This window comes from Melozone crissalis, unplaced genomic scaffold (assembly GCF_028551555.1).
Source record: "Melozone crissalis strain CALT ecotype California unplaced genomic scaffold, PUWL_Pcris_2 ptg000061l_1, whole genome shotgun sequence".
Lineage (NCBI taxonomy): Eukaryota > Metazoa > Chordata > Aves > Passeriformes > Passerellidae > Melozone > Melozone crissalis.
This window is the reverse complement of record NW_026535839.1, coordinates 16,365,645-16,384,833: the sequence shown is the minus strand read 5'-3', so window position 1 is coordinate 16,384,833 and position 19,189 is coordinate 16,365,645. Positions and strand designations below refer to the sequence as shown.

The window sequence follows — 19,189 nt, the reverse complement described above, 5'->3', positions numbered from 1 at the left end:
GGTCTGAGAGGGGCGTGGTCAGTGGGCGGGGCGCGGCCGGCCCGGCAGTTCCGGGCTCCGCACACGCGGATCGGGGCGGCGGCGATCGGCACCGGGATTGGGATCGGCGCCGGCACCGGGGCAGCGCAGCTATGCAGCCACCGCCGCGCAAGGTGAGCGTCGGGCCGAGCTGGGCTGGGCTGGGCCGTGTTGGGCCGGATCAGCGGGGCCGGGTCCTCCCTCGCTGCCGCGTCCTGCAGCCGTGACCGAGCCTCGCCCCCGGCGGAGCCTCCCGGGGCTGGGGAAGCGAGGCCGCGGTTGGACGGCGCTCGGGAGGGGGGGCCGGTGGGCACCGGTACCCGGGCAGGGCGCACAGCGCATCCCCGTGCCCGCCGCGGCCGCGGGGCTGAGCGGGACCTGCCCGCAGGTGAAGCTCACGCAGGAGCTGCGGGTCCATCTCCTGGAGCAGCTGTCGGGCCTGCAGAGCAAACAGCAGCGGGACGCCGAGCTGCTGGAGGACATCAGGTAGGGCCCGCACAGGTGACAGCCGGGTCGAGATGACACCGGGCAGCTCATCGTGTGTGTGTGTCTGTGTCTGTGTCTGTGTCTGTTTGTGTATCTGTCCCCAGGCTGAGACCAGGCAGTTCATCCCGTGTGTGTGCGTGTCTGTGTGCATGTGTATATGTGTCTGTGTCCCCAAGCTGAGACCGGGCAGCTCATCCTGTGTGTATGTCCCCAGGCTGAGATGAAACAGCTCATCCCGCGTCTGTGTGTGTGTCCCCAAGCTGACACCGGGCATCTCATCCAATGTCTGCATGTGTCTGTGTGTGGGTCTATGTGTGTGTCTGTGTGTCTGTGTGTCTGTGTGTGTGTGTGTGTGTCCCCCAGGCTGAGACCCGGCCCGGGTGTGCCAGGCACCGGGCTTGGGTCACCTTGAGCCTGTCACCTCGAGGTCATGGGCTCCATCACCCACTGGGGTGGCCTGATGGGGACAGGATGGTGGCAGGGGGACATGGTAGGAGGTGGATGGTGGCAGCACGTGCAGGGAGGGGTGGCCATGCCTGCCCCTCTCTGTGTGTCCTCCCTGTGTCCCCCCAGGTCTTACAGCAAGCAGAGGGCCACCATTGACAGGGAGTACGGGCAGGTAAGGAGGTGCCACGTTGAGATTCGGGATCAATGTCCTGGGAGGCCCAGGCCCCATCCTGCGGCCTGGGGCAGGAGCTGGGCACGGCCCCACACGGGCAGAGGGCAGCCTCGGGAATCACCCGAGCGTGGCTGCTCCGTGCTGCCCCGCAGGGTGGTGGCAGATGGCTTATCCTGCCAGGAGCACCCTGACCACGTCCAGCACCTGCTGGGGGCTCTGCTGAGCACGGCGTGGCCCGAACCTTGGGTGTTCTGGGAGCCTGGAGGGAAAACCTTGTGGGGGAGGAAACCGCTGGGCTCTGCTGTCTGCTGGGTCATCGCAGGGCGCTGCTCTGAAATGTCAGTTTGGTTTTGATGTGAGATGTCCCTGCAGCATCCCTTGGGGACATACTGCAACAGAACTGTGTCCCCCCTTCCTGCAGCTGGTCACCATGTCACTTCCCTCCCTCACACCCCCAGACTGGGGGTGATCATCCATTCCCCCAGGGTTGGGGTCTTGCTGTGCCTGGCTTTGCTGGGGCTCCTCTACTCTGTCTCTGTAGCCAGCGTCCCTTGCTGATGTCCCCTTGCAAAATTCTCTGTCCCAAAAGCCACAGCAGGGGGGGTCCTTTCATTGTGGTGGCTGCCTCCCCCCGGAAGGTTTTGGGGAGCACAATGGGATTCCTGCTGACACTGAGCCACGGGGATGTGTCTGTGCTCTGAGGGGACCCGTGTGTGTCCCCAGGTCCATGGGGTGAGCAGCTGGGGTGGGGGGGGAGCCCAGTTTTGGGCCCAGGGTGGGTTGGTGGGTGCTGAGCAGGGTCAGGCAGTGATGGTGATGTCTGGTCTGTCTGCAGGCTCTGCAGAGGCTGGCCAGCCAGTTCGTGAAGAGAGACTGGCATCGGGGCCGTGGCGAGGCCGGCGACTCCAGGTGGGCTGCGGAGAGGGACAGGGCTGGGGACAAGCAGCTGGGGCTTGCCATACCTGCCTGTAGCCCTCCCAACTTGGAGATGCTTAATGCCAACCAGGATTTGGGTGTTACCAGGACACAGCTGTGGGTGGGATGTCCCCAGTTCCAGTCACCGGGATGCAGCCATGGGTGGGATGTCCCCAGTGCCAGTCTGCTGTGACTGGAGGTGCTGGCAGTCCTGCTGGGCACCCCTGGAAGGTGTCATGGGGCAGGGAGTGCCCGTCCCTGTGTTAACCCTGTGCCCACAGGAGCGTGGCAGCTGTCTGGAAAGGCGTCATCGAGGGGACAGCACACGCCGGGCAGGTCCGTGTCACCGCCTCCGAGAGCTACCGCGCTCTGGCCGCCGAGGCCGCCCGCAGCGCCCGCCTCTGCAAGGAGAGGACGCTCAAGAAGGTACCGGGGCAAGGCCATGTCCCTGTGCCCAGGCCGGGGGGACAGCTGTGCCCCCCAGCTGACACTCCCCACAGGGCATCGAGCGGCTGCAGAAGGCGCAGGTGGAGCTGCTGGAGACGATGAAGGAGCTGGACAAGGCCAAGAAGCAGCTGAGCCACCTGCGGCGCAGCAGCGAGGTGGCCAAGGACAAGGCGGCCGACGTGGAGGCGCGGTGAGTGCGGCACACAGGGCACACGGGGCCGGGGGGCTGCTGTGCCTCAGGGTGGTCTCACAGCCCCCTCCGTCCTCCCCAGCCTCCGCAAGAGCGACCGGCGGATATTTCACACCAAGGCCAGCCTGCAGAAGCTCAGTGCCAAGGTTGGTGGCGTGGGGGATGGCAGGGTACCCATGTTGGGGACACAGGGCACCATCACCAAGCCTCGCTGCCCACGTCCCCGCAGTTCTCAGCACGACTGGCCGAGCACTCGAGGCAGCTGGCGGGGGTGCAGAATGAGTACAGCTTTGCCCTGGTGGCTGCCTCTGCCCACCTGGAGCACTACCAGCGTGTGGAGCTGCCCGCAGCCATGCAGGTAGGGGATGCCCGGGCCCCCGTGCCCCTTCCCCAGGGTCCCACAAGGAGCCTCTCCCCACTGCCAGCAGGGAGGGTCCCGCTGCACAGGGTCAGGGCTGGCTGCCCAGGGGATCAGGGATGTCCAGTGGGAGGATGTGGCAGTGCTGGGGGGTTCCCTCTGCTTTCCGCCAGGCTCTGGATGGGGATCTCTACGAGCGGCTCCGGGAGCACTTGTCAGTTGCCAGCAGGACGGAGGTGGAGACCTGCCGGGCCACCCGAGACTGGTTCCAGGGTGTTGTGGAGGCATCTGCACGGGTAACAGCACTGTGCCCTGAGCTGGGTGGGACATGAGGGCACAGGTGAGCCCCCAGCCCCACGCTGCTCCCCTGCTGCAGGTGTGCCGGGAGCAGGACCTGCTCCTCTTCCTGCAGGACCACCCCGCCTTCTCCCTGGCGCCCGAGCAGCGCTTCCAGCTCACGGGGATGGAGGAGGTAAGTGGAGAGGATCATTACAGCAAGGTGGGGTCTGCACAGCCATCCCTTGTCACCGCCGTGTCCCTGCCCAGGTGTGCCTGCTGCCACCAGCAGATGATGGGGCCAGCCTGGAGAAGGAGGCGCGGCGCTGGGCCACGCGCGTGGCCCGCGAGCACAAGAACAGGGCACACAGCGAGGAGGTGGGTGTTGTCCTGCCCCACTGCGGGGTGCAGAGAGGGGCTTTTGCAGCTCCTCACCAGCTGGCACACCCTCTGAGCTGTGGATGCTCACCCAGGTGCTGCAGCGGCTGGAGGCCAGGCGGCAGCAGGGGCTGGAGGCGGAGGCGGCGGCCGTGGAGCGGCAGATGGAGGAAGTGAGGGAGAACATTCGCAAGGCAGAGGTGGGACCCTGAGTCAGGGAGCTTGGGGTGACATCTGTCTGTCACCCCCAGGGGTGGGGGATGTAGGGACAGGGAGGGCTGGTGGCTGGGATGCTGCAGTTGGGGTGTGGTGCTGGGGATGGGGGTGATGGGGTTGGGACGCCACCAGGGGTATCCTGGGCACTGTGACAATGTGTGGTGTCCCCAGGTGAGCCGAGTGAAGGCCGAGGCACGGCTGGCACTGCTGCGGGCGGCAGGGCTGGACGTGGACGCCTGGCTGGCCGGGGCCATGGGGGGGACAGGAGAGGAGACCCCCACGGGGCTGGACCCAGCTGAGTTCGATGACTACGAGGACAGTGATGAGCCCGATGAGGACGACGAGCCTGGGCCTGCTGCCCGCACCTACCCCTACACCTGCCGGGTGATCTTTGGCTACCAGGTATGGCCCTGCCTGCCTGGCCCTCGCCCTGCCTGCCCAGGGCTGGCACCTCAGCCTCTCTGCCACGTTGCCCCCGTCTCCTGCAGGGCTGCCAGGCAGACGAGCTGTCCATCAGCCAGGGCGAGGAGCTGGAGATCATCGAGGATGGGGATGCAGAGGAGTGGGTGAAGGTGGGAGCAGGCTGAGCCCCCCTCCATACTGGGGGACACCTTTTGGAGGTCCCCAGGCTGGCCCCACTCTGGAGCCTGAGATGTTCATGTGATTTCTGCCTCCTCAGGCTCGGAACAAGGCAGGGCAGGTCGGCTATGTCCCTGAAAAGTACCTGCTGTCCCTGGGGTGTGACTCGGGGGCTGGGCTGGGCCCCCCAGGCCCCTCTGCCTTGCACCGCCAGCTCTCCAGCATCATGGCTGCAGAACTGGTGCTGGAGCCTGGAGGTGAGTGCTGGGCATCACCCCCACCCCAGAGAGGGGGGCGGCATCCAGAGGGTGCTGAGCCCCCTCCCCGCCCTCCCCACAGCCTGGCTGGTGCGAGCCCTGTACGACTACGAGGGGCAGAGCCCCGAGGAGCTGAGTTTCCCTGAGGGGGCCATCATCCGGGTGCTGCCCCGTGCTGCTGGCGAGGTGGACGATGGCTTCTGGACCGGCGACTTCGATGGCCGCATCGGCGTCTTCCCCTCCCTGGTGGTGGAGGAGCTCACCGGGGCCCGGGAGGCAGCTGGGCAGGTTGGTGCCAGGAGGGTCATTGTGTCACTGTGGTGCTTCCATGGGTGCTGAGGTGAAGCCCCTTCCCACCATGCCCATCCCTCTTGGATGTGTCTTCCCAGGAGCTGCCATCACCATCCCCTCCGCCCTTCTCCCCTCCTGGCCTCGCACCCGGGGCCAGCCTGGTCCCCGGCTCTGCTCCTGAGACAGCGCTGGGAGGTGAGTGCTGGGGAAACTGGGGAAACTGGGAAGGGGCTGGGGGAGCCCAAAAGCCAGGCTGAGCTGCTGGGCCCTCCCAGGTTGCCGGCAGGACGGCACGGGCAGCGGGCAGAGCTCTCCAGACCTGGCAGCCACGCGCCTGCGGCCGGTAAGTCCCTTCACAGGGATGCTGTGACCCCAAAACCTGCCCCAGCCCTTCTGTAATGGAGCCACCCGTGTGTTTTGGGGGGTCTGAAGGGGGATGAGTGGCCTCAGCATGTTGGCACCACTTCTGTCCCTCTCCTTTCCCTCTCCTCTCCCTCTCTGCAGCTCCGTGCACCGCCCCCACCGCCTGGCAGAGCCGCCGAGCCTGACCCTGAGCTTCACTTCAGCTGACCCTGTGGGTGCCCCCGGCCCCCTCCCCAAAAAAGCTTTGCCCAGGCAAACCACCACAGGAGCTGCTGTGCCCCATGCCCCGAGCTGGTCTCTCCAGGGGCTGCGTCCTGCCCAGTGCTGCTTGCAGATTGGTCCTGCACCCCAGTACAGCACCCAGAACCCCTTTTTGGGGTGCCCAGTGCCACAGCCAGGCCCCATCTCACCCCCCTTTTGCCTCCATCCTTCCTGCCTGGCATCACCCGTGCACTCCCAGCCCTGGTTCCTGGGGGGCTCCTCTCTCTCCCCTGCCAGCCCCCACGGGCAGGAGCGGGCGTGGGGGGCTGTCCCCAATAAATCAATAAATCCCGCTGGCCCTGCCGAGGGGTTCAGCAGCTTTAATGGTTGTAGCTCGTCTATGTACAGGGCGTTACACACCGAAGCTGGCGCGGCCCGGGGCTGCCCGCTGGCCTGGCCCGGGGCCATCCCGCCCCCCGGGCCGGTGCCGGGATGGGGCCGGCAGCTCCAATCTCCGCCAGCATCTCCCAGGCCCTGCCGGTGCCGGGTGTGTGCCAGTGCCCGCTCTGCGTGGCAGGGGTGCCCGGGGGGGCTGTGCTCTGTGCTGAACGTGCCCGGCGGGCGGGAGGCGCTCCCCACCGCCCCGGGGGGGGGCTCAAGCCGCTGCCTCCATCCCCGCCCCTGTGATCCTTCCCCCGAGCTGGGGCCGCGGGGGCAGCGGGCTCCGGGCGCCGTCCTGCCCCTGCCAGGCCCGAGGGTCCCTCGGGGGTGTCCGGGGAGGGTGCGGTGGGTGGGACTCGGGTACCTATTGCCGATGGGATGAAGGCTGGCGCCGCCGAGCGCGGTTGTCGGTGTGGCGGGCGCGTCGCTCCGGCCATGCCAAGCGCGTAGCTGCCCACCCGGGGCCGAGCCCGGCTGCCCCGCGGCTGCCCCACGGCAGAGCCCCAGCCCCGAGGGGCCCGGGGGCTGCGCGCCTCCCGTGCACGCTCCAGCCGGGAGCGGAGAGCAGCTGCGGGAGGGAGAGAGGCACGATGGGGCTGGTGCCCGCAGCCCTGGCACCTCCCCACCACCCAAATGGCACTGCCCGGGGTCGCTGCCTGTGGCTGGGCACGTCCCGACCCCTGGAGAAAGGGTTCAGCCTCTCTCCATCTCCAGCAGCAAGCTGAGACCCGCCATGCAGGGACAGTGACAGTGCCCTCCCACCCCCCAGACATTGTCCCAGGGGCAGGGGACAGGGGACAGTCACTCACCTCACACAGGGACACTGGCAGTGCCCTCCCACCCCCCAGACATTGTCCCAGGGGCAGGGGACAGGCACTCACCTCACACACGGTCCTGCTCCGTGGCGCTGGGCTCCTGTGGGATGGAGGAGAGGGGTCAGCGCTCCCATGGAGCTGGGGCTGGGCTGGGGCTCTCCCATGGTCACAGCAGTGACCCGAGGGGCTGAACCCCACCGAGCCTCCAGGAGTGAGCACAGCCCAGGCACCACCTCTGCCCTTCCCCACAACCTGCAGGACGTGACAGCAGCACCCACCAACCCTGGTGCTGGCTCTGACCGCAACTGAGGGCATGGGGGATGGTCCACATGGCACCAGGGCTTGGTGACAAACATCCCAGGGTGCTCCTGTCACCGTTCTCCTGGGACCCCATGTCCTGGCGCACCCCAGCATCACGGGCAGCATCCAGGACAGGAGCCTGGCACTGGGCTTGCCCTGCACCGAACTGCTTCCCCAGGGATCAGAGGGATTCCCAAGGCTCAGAGGGCCACAGGAGGACCTGTCACCACCTCCCCAGCTCTCTGGGGAAGGGCTGCAGCCCATCAGCTCTATCCTGCCTTGCCCTTCTCCATGAAGGGCAGCTCAAACCTTCCAGCCAAGGTGGAAACAGTGGGATCCTGCTTTGTCCTTATCCAGCATCCAGCCAGGCACCTTCCCCAGGCCTCTCCCGTGCTGACCCAGTCCTGCCCCATCCCACCCCCTGCCAAGGGCTGCTGGCATGTGCCCAGCCCGTGCAGAACCAGCCCCAGGGGATCTCCATGGCTTTGAAGCATGCCAGGAATTTTACCCAGGCATTTGGCTTCCTTTTTCTCCCCAAGGGCTTTGCCACATCAGGCTGGTTTTGTGAGGCAAGTTAAGGCCCAGCTCTTGGAGCTGCTGACACTACACAGGGGGTGTTTCCCAGCCCCCTTTCCATGAAAATCCCCTTTTCCCAGCTGTAGAACCACAAATGAGTGTGTAAGTGAAATTCTGGGTGTCTGAACAACCACCACCACCAGCCTCATTTGCTCACTGGAACCAGCACAGAGGCAATTCCAGGGAGAAAATCCCCTGGAGCTTTCTAACCCCTCCAGCAAGGTGGTTGGGTGGGACATTGGGAGGTACTAGGTACTGGGAGCTCCAGGAAGGGTGGGCTTCCCTCCTCTCTGATCACAGCTGCTCAGGAGCAGGGAAAAGAGCCAATAAATGACCACTTGGCTTTGCCATTTCCTGGCCTTGGAGGTAAAGAAGGCTGGAGAAATCTGCCCCTGTCTATTCCTGTGGGGCCACACTGGACCCCAGTGAGGCTACAGCTCAGGGGACACCACGTGCAGCAGTGGTGTCCCCAAAGGAAAAGGAGTCCCTTGCCAAGGGGAACAGACCTCTCCCATGTCAAAATCCCAGTGGATGTCCCCAAAGGAAAAGGAGTCTCTTGCCAAGGGTAACAGACCTCTCCCAGGTCAAAATCTCAATGGATGTCCCCAAAGGAAAAGGAGTCCCGTGCCAAGGGGAAGGGGCAGCAGGTCTGCAGCACCTCCCACTGCCCCTGAAGCAGGGTGGGACCTGTCACAGTCACTCCACTGCCTCAGACATCAGAAAATGGATGGGAAAAAGCAATTCCCCTCCAGCCCAGCAGACCACATGGGGACCAGGAGGAGGAGGAGGAACATACCTGCTGCTTCCCATCCTCCCCTCTGGACTGTTTCCTGCTGCTCTCGTCTCTCGCCAGCTCCTCGGCCTGCTCCTGCAGACTCAGGCTCCCGTGAATATCCGACACCTCATCTGCCGACGCCAGTCCCATCTCTTCCAGGCACATGCCGGCTCCTTCCCTCGCCAGCTCTCCCGGGATGTTGGGACTCGACGCTCCCAGCATGGGCAGGCTCAGCAGCCTGCGCTGCCGGCTGGAGCTCCCGGGAGCGGAGCCAGCACCCGGCAAGGACCCAGCTCGGCCAGACCCCACCGGGTTGGACCCAACCGGGCCAGGCCCAACCGTGCCAGACCCAACCGTGCTGGACCCCGCCGTGCCAGACCCAACCGTGCCGGATCCAACCGTGCTGGATCCAACCATGCCAGACCCAAGCGGGCCAGACCCCGCGGTGCCCGCCCGCCGGCTGTCACGGGTGCCGGCGCTGGCAGGTGTGTTGGCGGCCGGGCTGGCGGACAGGCTCTGCTCGGTGCTCCTGGCACTCTGTGTGCCCGTGTGGACGGCTCCGTTCTGCAGGCCGGCCGTGGGCACAGTCCCGTTGAGCAGCTCGCTGCTGCGCTCCAGCTCCTCCGTGCTCGGCGGGCGGCTGGCCACGGGCAGGGCCCCGTCCGGCTGTTCCGGCAGGCACGGCTTCTTCCCAATGTGCGTGACACGGAACCTGCAACGGGGACAGGACACAGCAGGTGTTGGGGGAGATGAAACAGGAAAGCCTTATAAATATGATTGTCTGGCAAAAGATTTTGAGAATATGGAAACTATAAGCAAGATTGAAATGAAAGCAAGCTTTGAGATCCCTCAGTTACTGAACAACTGGAAAACAATGGTGTGGCCAGCTGAAGGTGATCCCCTTTTGATGGAACAACACCTTCTGCTTGCAGACAGGCTCAAGGGTCAGAGCAGACCCTGCAGCTTAGCAGAAGGGGCCCAAAGAGGAGATTTTAGGGTTTAAAATGTAACACAGTGTGGTAATGTAGTGATTCTTACAGGCTGTATGTAAATGCTATAGGATTTGTATCTTGTACTAGATTGGTTAGTGAGAATTAGAATATTCAACACACAGGAAGATTTATTGTACTGTAACGGGAACCTGGCTCTTACCTTTTTTACTCTTTTACCCTTTTACTCTCTTACCCTCTCATCCTCTCTCCCCCTCTCTTCTCTCAACCTGCTCTGAGCTGTGGCTGCAGCTCCCAGCAGGGCCCTGCACCCAGGCCCTTTGCAATAAACCCCAAGTTCCTGACCTGGCTGCAGAGATCTCTCGTCTCCATCCATCCTGACCATCCTACCCCCAATGCTCTTACAAGCAGTTTTTTCCATGCCGTCCCACCGCTGGATTCCCAGTTTTTCTGTACCTCCAAACCCCAGATCTCCTCGCTTTGCTGTGATCTCCAACCTGTCTGACCCATTCACACCTACACAAGCTGTGTTCCCAAACTGATTTTCCGCTTCATTTTGAGCAAAACAAACAGAAAGAGAAGGATGGGAAGCTCAATCCAGGTCTTGGCTGGGGCAGAGTTTGTCCTCCCAGCAGCAAGACGGATCACAGCTCTTGGAAATGCTCTGGATGACAGTGTGCCCTCAGTGAGGGCAGGACAGGGGTTTGGCAGTGATTTGGGTACAGGGATCATAGGCTGGAGAAGCTGTTTGGCTAAAATCTGCCAGAGCACATTTTGCACCATCCCCTCGAGGGGCAGATGGTACCTGAGTGCTCACCAAGGTTCCACCATGAGCAGGTAACAGCTCAGAGCTCTGGGTGGGCAGGAGAAAAGCTGCAGAAATGGGTCTGACACCCTCAAAGGGTGGGCTCATAATCAGAGGTGATGTAACATTGCATGTGGGGAGAAGAGAGGGGTTAGGGATCATAGACTCATGGAATGGCTTAAGTTGGAAGGAGGTTCTAAAAGATCATCCAGTCCCATTCCCCGCCATGGGTTGGGACAATTTCCCCTCAATCTGGCTGCTCCAAGCCCCATCCAACCCGGCCTTGGACACTTTCAGGGATCCAGGGGCAGCCACAGCTGCTCTGGGCACCCTGTGCCAGGGCCTGCCCACCAATTCCTTCCCAATATCCCTTCTAACTGTGCCCACTGGCAGCAGAGAGCCATTCCCTGTGTCTTATCACTCTGTGCCCTTGCCCCAAGTCCCTCTCCAGCTCTCTTGGAACCCTTCCAGGCACTGGACGGGGCTCTAAAGTCTCCTTGGGGCTTTCTCCTCTCCCAATTCCCTCAGCCTGGGAGGGGCAAGGTGTCAGCAAAGCCTAAAAGTCTGAACTGTGATTGTGCTGATTGTGACTTCTCCTCACCAGCACTGGACCAGCAGAGAGGAAATCTCCTCCATGGTGAGCTGGTGTCCACCAGGCAGAGCACTCCAATGGCAGCACTGAGAGCTCGTGCAGCCCATGGCTCACCCACAGCTGCTCTCACTGTGCTTGGATCACACATGGAAAACCAACAGACCTGGTTCTGCTGAGGTTCAGCTGCAAGGCAGTGTCAGGGCAAAGCAAAATGTCAGAGAGTTCAAGTGTTGCTGGTGTGGAAAGAACAGCAAGACACACAGGTCAAGCACATGGCAGCGCTGCTGTTCCAAAGGAAAAAGCAGAGAGGTCCAAAAGATAAGAACAGATGCCAGGACAGCTGGCAGAGATGAAGGAGAGCACTTCCAGGCTGGAGCCCAGCCCGTGGGCAGCACCAACCCCTCAGCAGGGCCAAAAGCTGTTCAGAGTTGGGAGGGTGGAGAAGAGAAATGCTCCAGCTCCAGAAAAGGTTCCCAGGCCAAGCAACAGCAAATGTGACCTTTCAGGTCTGTCCAGATATTCAGAGATAAGACACCAGCACTACGATTTGGGGAGACCAAAGAATGTTCTGGCCCTGAAGAGGAACAGGAAGGAGACACAAGTGACAGGATCACTTCTTGGTAATGCCATTGAGCAATGTCATCCTGGAAGAGTCAGGAGTGGAGTCAGAGAGCAGGAAGGGTTTGAACCAGAGAGGGCACAAGAGGTAACATAGCCAACCTCTGGCTGGTGAGGGAAAGCAGAGGAGCCCTGGCTGGGCTTCTGCCTCATCAGCACCCCTGGGATTCAGTGGGATGTGACACACTCAGCCTGATGGGGCTGAGGACAGAGGGTCAGACACAGATGTTTTATGGACAAGCTCTGCCACTGACTACACCTGGTAGAGGGAAAGCACTGAGCTAAGTGGTAAATCATCCCATACCATGCATAACCCTGAGTGCCACACAAGTTTAGAACAATTTAGGAGCAAAAAGCCCTCAGGAGGTCTCCAGTCCAGACACCGGCTCATATCTGGGTCCCCTCCCACCCTCAAGCCCTTTGCCCAGAGCCCTGTCCAGTCAGGTTTTGGAAATCTTCAGGGGTGGAGATTCCTCCACTCCTCAGGGCCCTGTTGAGGGCTGCACCATCCTCATGGCAGAACAGTTTTTCCTGGCATCTTTTCTGGATTTCTCTTGCTGTAACTCATGGCCATTGCCTCTTGCCCTTCCCAGTGCAGATCTCTGAGGAGAGTCTTGTTCCATCTTCACTTAAATTCCACCCACCCTTTGGGAAGTGTTAGAGGACAATTAGATCATCCCTTTCTAATGCTCCAGGCCAAAAAAGCCTCCCCAGGTGCCCCATACTCCAGCCCTGATGATCTTGGTGGACCTCCACAGCTTTCCACTCCTCAGGAAAGAGCCTGTGCCTACCAGAACCCATTCCATGTGGGATCAGGCTGGACCATCAACCACTGCATCCAAGGCAAGAACAATACCAAAAACAAAGCAGAACAAGACCTGAGGGTGTCTTTAACTCTAGGGGTGAGTTAAAGAAGCCCTGTGGTTTCTTTAGTGCAGGGTCAAAGTACTTCAAGATATTTGTCATAAATAAGACACAGGAAGGGCCATCCTGGAGGATCTGGAAGGGAAAAGGGGCCAGCCTGGAAATAAGAAGCAGAATTTGGGGGTGGGATTGTACGTCATGGGCACATAGGTCCTTTAGCAGCTGGACCTTGTACCAAAGAGATTCAGGATTGAAAGTAAAGCCTTGGAGAAATGGGATGAGTGCCCTGTGGAGAAGGCTGATGTGAGGTATGACACTCACAGGGTTAAAGAGGAAAATCAGGAATTGAGGGAAGGTGCCTTTGGGAAAGGCGAGCATCTTGTCCAGCACTCTGAGTGCTGAGAGGAGGCTGGGAGAGCACGGACAGAGGACATGGAGGAGGGGATGGAGCTGGGCACCAGCCAGGGAATGAATTAGTGGTGAGCAGGAGCTGTGCACAGCCCCGGCCTGCCGGGCACCACCTCCAAGGACAGCCACGGGCACGGAGAGCCGGGAGCTGGCAGTGCCCACGAGATGTGATCCGAGCTGAGCTGGGCCTGGGCAGTCCAGCAGCTCTCCCTGCTTCTCCACCTGCCCACAAAGCCCCAGCTCACCTCCCTGCTGAGGCTCCTGCCCGGGGTGGTGGGAAAATCCACATGATAGGACACAGGGAATGGCTTCCCAGAGCCAGAGGCAGGGATGGATGGGATATTGGGAATTAGGAATTGTTCCCTGGCAGGGTGGGCAGGCCCTGGCACAGGGTGCCCAGAGCAGCTGGGGCTGCCCCTGGATCCCTGGCAGTGCCCAAGGCCAGGCTGGACACTGGGGCTGGAGCAGCCTGGGACAGTGGGAGGTGTTCCTGCCATGGCAGGGGTGGCATGAGATGAACTTTGAGGTCCCTTCCAACCCAAACCATCCCACGATTCCATGCCCACTTTGGCTCAGCATTTCCATGAAAGCACTGTCTCTGGACCACAACATGAAGTTCCATCAAGGCTCAGGCCCTGAATGAGCACCTTGAGCACAATCTGAGCATGGCAGAGCTCTGTGTCTCACCATGGTGGCCATCCAGGGACCAGCAGCTGCTTGTCACCCTGCCCCAGCCACCACAGCCGGAGGGAGCCAAGCCCAGGAACTTTCCAAACCCTTTCTGCTGGGGAATGGGGGAGCCTGGGTGAGCCTACAGACTGCTCTACAGGTTAGTGACGACACAGTGAGACCACAGGAAGTCCCTTGAGGTGAAACCAGGTGGGGATGGAAAGCATTTGTGGGAAGTATCAGGAACACTCCCCTATTCTTACATTGCTGCTGTGTCATCTAATTACAGACATTGTTAGAGGCAGCAACCTGGAGCAGCACAGGCACTCTTTCATCCTGAGCAGATGGTGGCTTGCACCTGGGACATGCTGTCCCCTCTGTGCCCTCAGGGAGGTCCCTGAAGCCCCCAGTTGGGCAGCAAGGCCCTGCTGCACCGAGCTGGGACAGCGGGCTCTGGAAGGACATGGAGCTGGGGCTGTGCCCAGCACTGACTCAGCAGGAAAACCCAGCTTGAGTCACCTTCCCAGGGAAGGAGGGAAGCCACCGGTGCATCACAGCCTGCCACACACCACAGGCATTTCCAGGTGCAGCAGCCACCTGGCTGCTCAGGAGCTCCAGCTGCAGAGCTGCTGCTGGGGCATCTCCGTGTGCAACAGCAAGAGGGAACCTTGGGTACAAGAGGAAGGGGGAAGGAACAGGACTGAGGAGAGCCTGTGGTGCTCATTCCAGCAGGGAAATGTCCGGCAAAGCTCGTTTGGGTACCTGCCCACTGAGAAGACGGTGGTCTCTCCAGGGTGCATCCTGCTTTTGCCCTCCTTGGAGCGGCCCTGGCGCTGCAGGGGGTGCCTCTTCCTCCTGCTGCAGTGGATGCAGGGGGCGTGCGTGGAGCCCAGGTGCACCGTGTGGTGATGGGGCGGGCCCCCGTCCTGGCTGCTGCTGTGGTGACCAAGGCTGCAACAGAAGATGACAGGCTGTGTCACCTCGGGGAGATGTCCCAACCCTGGTGCAGCCCCACTGGAGCAGCAGCTCTGGGGGGGACAGGAATGAGGAAGAGCTGTTCCACTTGACAGTGGGGTGAAGCACTCCTCAGAGCCCTCAGGAGAGCAGGACTCCCCGTGGGGAAGATGTTTTGTGGCAGCTGGAAAGGGGCTGCTTGTCCCTCATTCACAAGCTGCTGTGAGCTTCCCTCACCTGGGCACTGGCACTGGCACGTCCGGTTCATTTTCCCCCAGCATCTCCTTGAGGGCCTCCACATTTGCTAAAGAGAGAGGGAAAAATGGGAATGCTGAAGAGAGAGGGAAAACGAGCCAAAGTGATCAGCACGGCTCCAGGCTGGCCCAAGGAAGTGCTCACCTTCATTTTGGATGATGCATCTCACAATCTTCTCCACGGTGTCATCGTTCTTGTCAGCCTCATCTGAAAAGACACAACGTGGCACTGAGGGCTGGGATTCCAGGGCTCTGCTCACTCATCCCTTCCCAGGAGCAGCTGCATCAGCAGAGTTGTTGGAGAAGCCTCGAGTCCCCTGTCACACTGGGAAGGCACAGGGGAACACCAGATCCCTCATCCTGGAAAAGAAACGGCTGAGCCAGCAGCTGCGTGTGCAGGGAGAGGGGGTGTGTTGCTCCTTCAGAGCATCTGGAGAAATGAGAGGGAAGCAGGTTCTAAAAAGTTGGAAGAGGAGGGTCCTTGTCCAGCCCTGGAGCCCCTGGCTGCAGGATGCTGACAGTGCTCAAGGCCCCAAGGGTAGACAGGACACGTCCAGAGAAAATAAACCCACTGGGACCCACTAAATACAGAAATGAGGATCACACAGTGACAGAGAGAGCCCCAGAGCTGCACACTATTGAAAGCTTAAAGACTGTTCTGAGGAATCTTGGCTGGTGCCTGCTCTGCTGTGGAGTTCACCTACAGCTTTCAGTTCAACCTGCTTCCAGCCACTGTTGGAGGTAGGAGGGATGGATGGATGGATGGATGGATGGATGGATGGATGGATGGATGGATGGACGGACCTCCAGCCTGGTCAGCAGTGTGAGATGTTCCTGTAAGCAGGTTGGAGCACGATCTCAGAACATCTCCATCATCCCATGGAGATGTTTCCCTGGGCTGTGGTGTGTCCAGAGGGCAAAGCCTATCCTGGAAGGTTCAGAGGCTGTCTCCATGTCATGTACAGCCAAGTCATAAAAGCCAGAGAAGCATATCCATGGGCACGTGGAGGCTCTGGCTGCACTGAGGACGAGCCCAAGGAGCTGTTTCCTTCCTGAGCTCAGGCAGCGGCAGCAGGAGGTGCTGATCCTCCCCAGCACTGCCACAGCACACGGAGCTGGAGGAGTTCTGTGGCACCATGTGGCTGTTCCCAGCCTGGGAAGCAGCAGAGGAATGTGTGTTCCCCCTTCAGCAGAGACTCAGGAAAGCACCGGATGACAGAGCTTGGGCCGGGCACCCACGCTCGATGCAGCACTGACTTCCCAATCCAGCCAGCCCAGAGCGACTTGCGGTGCCCTGAAGCCATGGAAAAAATTCCCTACAGGTCCCTTCCCCTTCCAGCAGCAGCCCTACTTCTGTGGTCTGCAAGAACACAGCAGGGACCACAAGAAGACATGGCCAATAACAAACACCAGCTGGCTCCCTGCCAGACATCCTGATGCCAGAGGGACAGAGGCACTTGTGCTCCAGCTGGGAGAGGTTTTCCTTGAGGGAACAGGGGTTATGATTGAGAGTCTGGGGATTCAGCAAGTCCTGGATGTTCATGAGAATTACCTTCTGGTGATAACACTCCTTTGGGAAGGGCCAGGCACTGGCTGCCACCTCCCTGTCACCTCCAGCCATTGTCAGCTCGTGGATCTGAGGGATCCCTGTCCCTCACACTCCCAATCCCCAGGGAACACCACACTGGTCTCACCACCCCAGCCCTTCATCCCAACCCAGCCACACGTGACAAGTAACCCTCCCAGCCCCGTCCCACAGCCCAGAAGGGTGCATGAGGAGCACCAGCCCACAGCAGGCACAAGGCTGAGCCCCCAGCGAGCCCCATTGCCCCAGCACTCACCATCATCGAGCTCCTCCACCTCATCTTTGTCATCTGGGTCAAGCTCATCCCGGAAGGTGCGGCACCGGTAACCCTTCTTCTTCAGGACATGGCAGATCAGGAACCCCACCAGCCCCATGATGAAGAACACAAGGACAAGGAGGAAGACCACAGTGATGCCGTGCTGGGGTTCTGACTCCCCATAGTGGGGGTCGTGATGGTCTGACATGCGGATCTAGGAGGAGGGGGAAGGCAGGTCAGAGCCGTGGCACTTACCCCCACCCTGTGCCATCCTCCCGTTCCTCCTGCGGGGCCAGGGGCAGCTCCCAGCCCGGGGGCAGCTCCCAGTCAGGGGCAGCTTCAGCCGGGGCAGCTCCAGCCGGGGCAGCTCCAGCCCGGGGACAGTTCCCAGCCGGGGGCAGCTCCCATCCAGGGCAGTTCCCAGCCGGAGGCAGCTCCAGCCGGGGGCAGCTCCCATCCAGGGCAGCTCCCATCCAGGGCAGCTCTAGCCCGGGGACAGCTCCCAGTCAGGGGCAGCTCCAGCCGGGGCAGCTCCAGCCAGGGCAGCTCCCACCCGGGGGCTCAGCCCAAGCCCCGCAGGGTCCGGCGCCGTGCGGAGGACAGGGCAGGACCGGCCGGAGGTGGCTCCTCGCGGTCTCCCAAGGACACTGCTGCCCCGCACGGCCCCGCAAGAGGCATCCCAAGGGCAGCGGCGGCGGCAGCGTCCCCGCAGGCCCCGCCGGCCCCGGGCTGCGGCGCTCCTCCGTCCCTTGCAGGCGGCTTCCCAAGGGCACCGGTGCCCCGGCCTGCCCGGGGCTCTGCGGCGGGCGGCATCCCCGGCTCGCCCTTGCCGGAGGATGGCTGAGCATCCTCCCGCGCCGCGCCGCGCCGCGCCGCTCCCCCGCAGCCCCCGGTACTCACGGCCGAGGCCCTGCACCGGCACCGGCACCGGTACCGGCAGAGGCGGGCAGGGAGCCGCGGCAGCCGGGCTGGCGGAGGGCCGAGCCCGCGGCCGCTCCCGCATCGTCCTCCCGCAGCACCGAGCCGGCTCCCTCCGCCCCGGCTCCCTTCTCAAGGGCTCAGCGTTCCCGCTCGCCGGCTCCGCTCCCCGCACGGACAATGTCCCCCCCGCCTGTCCCCGGCCCCGCTGCGGCGCTACCTGGGCCTGCGGTCCTCCGCAGCGCTCTCCTCTTCACCTTCACCTTCACCTTCACCTGCCTCCTAGCAACCCCGCATCCCCGCGGCTGGGCACCGCGGCGAGCATCCTCCGGCCCCCGGGCCCCGCTCCGTGCCTGCCGTCCCCGCGAAGGAGCCAGCTGCCTCTGCCCGCCGCTCTCTGCCGCGCTCTGCCACACGAGCACCCGCCTGTCCCGATCCCGGAAAAAAAACCTCCCCGGAGCTGTTTCGGCGGAGGAAGGTGCGGAGAGGAGCTCGGGGAGATGCCGGAGGGAGGCTGCAGCAGGACACGCAGGAGCGCTGCTCGGGGAGGCTGCCAGGGAATCGCTGCCGCCCGCCCCGGGGTGAACAGCCTCACCCGCACGCGTGCCAGCCCCGAGCTCCCCTGGCACCTTCCTTGCCTTGGATTTTAGGGCACCGAGCCCTGGCGATGGGAGGGAGAAGGGTGGAAGTGGAGCTCAGTGAGAGCAGGGCTGATCACACAGCAGCATAATGGGGGGAGAGGGGTGCAGAGCCCCACACGGGGATCCCGGCACCGAGCAGAGGGTGGGAAAAGAGCCCCGGGAGACTCCTGTGTCTCCCTCCCTCCTTCCTAAAAAAGGAGAGGCTAAGCCATTGGAAATCTCACGCTGTGGTGGTCCCATGACCTCCTTCTCCATCTCCACCTCATTATCCTCACTCTGGGAGGCTTCACCCACCACTCCTTTGCTACTGGGAATCAGACCTGCACCTCTCCATCCTTCAGCCACCTGCCAGTTCTCCAGCCCTTGAAACCCCTCCCAGCCCATCTCCACTGAACTGAGCTCCAATCCATGCACACATTCCTCCATGGGAGTTATCCCATGGGAATCCCTAATGGGAATCATCCCACTCCAGTCTGTCACACAGTCTGTGACTCCTCCAGGCTCTCAGCTGAGCCTCCTGTCCCTCTGCACAGGTGACCAAGTTGGCTTTCAGGAGCCTCCTCCATCAGCGTGACTTCAGGATGTCACCACACCACAGGTGACACCCACCTGCCCGCTGTCCTGACAGGGAGACAGGAATGGAACATCTGTGTAAGAACAAGACTTCTCCTGCCACGGATTGCTGAGCCACAGGTGAGGAGAGTTCTGCAAACCCTGGACCAACAAGCTGCTGCATCATCTGAGGAAGAGCCCACAAAGCAAAGCTCAGAGGCAATTTCTCTTTGCCCCTGTTTCCATGCACAGGGGGAGCTGGCAGCTCTGGGTTTCTGCAGGGCCCTGAGGGGATGCAGTCATGGCCAGTGTATTTCTGTTCTCCCCGTGCCCACGCACGCTGCCCTGCACAATAAATCTCTCTTTCTTTCTCCTCCTGGGCATTCCCACCCACCCAGAGCATTGCTGCACCCTGCCCCCTTCCAGCATCCCACCCCCTTTCCTGACCCTAGCCATGCCAGGCTGATCAGCACTCCCCATTCGAGGGGACATTCCCGTTTTCACACTGCCTCTGGTGTGTGATGGCATTTCCACAAGCGTGGCACAGCAGCCTGGCCCTGCCTGAAGACAAATCCTGGCCTTTGTGGGGTGAGCCAGCATGAGGAGGGGGTTCTGGGACTGT

The 19,189-nt window shown here is 61.9% G+C and overlaps 2 protein-coding genes across 3 annotated transcripts; one reads left to right on the top strand and one right to left on the bottom strand.

The window, feature by feature from the left end:
- Nucleotides 1-41: 41 nt before the first annotated feature.
- FCHSD1 (FCH and double SH3 domains 1) lies at nt 42-5,978 on the top strand. The gene is made up of 19 exons (XM_054287977.1): nt 42-152; nt 407-504; nt 1,078-1,123; nt 1,959-2,032; nt 2,320-2,464; nt 2,539-2,675; nt 2,758-2,821; nt 2,905-3,033; nt 3,207-3,329; nt 3,410-3,505; nt 3,580-3,687; nt 3,783-3,887; nt 4,075-4,305; nt 4,392-4,475; nt 4,583-4,739; nt 4,822-5,027; nt 5,129-5,225; nt 5,306-5,373; nt 5,535-5,978. Exons 1-19 carry the CDS (start codon nt 132-134, stop codon nt 5,598-5,600), a joined length of 2,055 nt encoding a protein of 684 aa, XP_054143952.1. The 5' UTR covers nt 42-131; the 3' UTR covers nt 5,601-5,978.
- A 97-nt stretch (nt 5,979-6,075) lies between these two features.
- Nucleotides 6,076-18,147, bottom strand: RELL2 (RELT like 2). 2 transcript variants are annotated; one of them, XM_054287983.1, is made up of 8 exons: nt 17,595-18,147; nt 16,457-16,670; nt 14,761-14,823; nt 14,599-14,665; nt 14,170-14,358; nt 8,523-9,213; nt 6,917-6,950; nt 6,076-6,603 (listed from the first exon to the last, which is right to left on the bottom strand). In XM_054287983.1, exons 2-7 carry the CDS (start codon nt 16,662-16,664, stop codon nt 6,918-6,920), a joined length of 1,251 nt encoding a protein of 416 aa, XP_054143958.1. In that variant the 5' UTR covers nt 16,665-16,670; nt 17,595-18,147; the 3' UTR covers nt 6,076-6,603; nt 6,917. The 2 variants fall into 2 exon arrangements, with proteins under 2 accessions (XP_054143958.1, XP_054143959.1); XM_054287984.1 differs by lacking the exon at nt 17,595-18,147 and adding an exon at nt 17,357-17,440.
- Between the last annotated feature and the right edge of the window lie 1,042 nt (nt 18,148-19,189).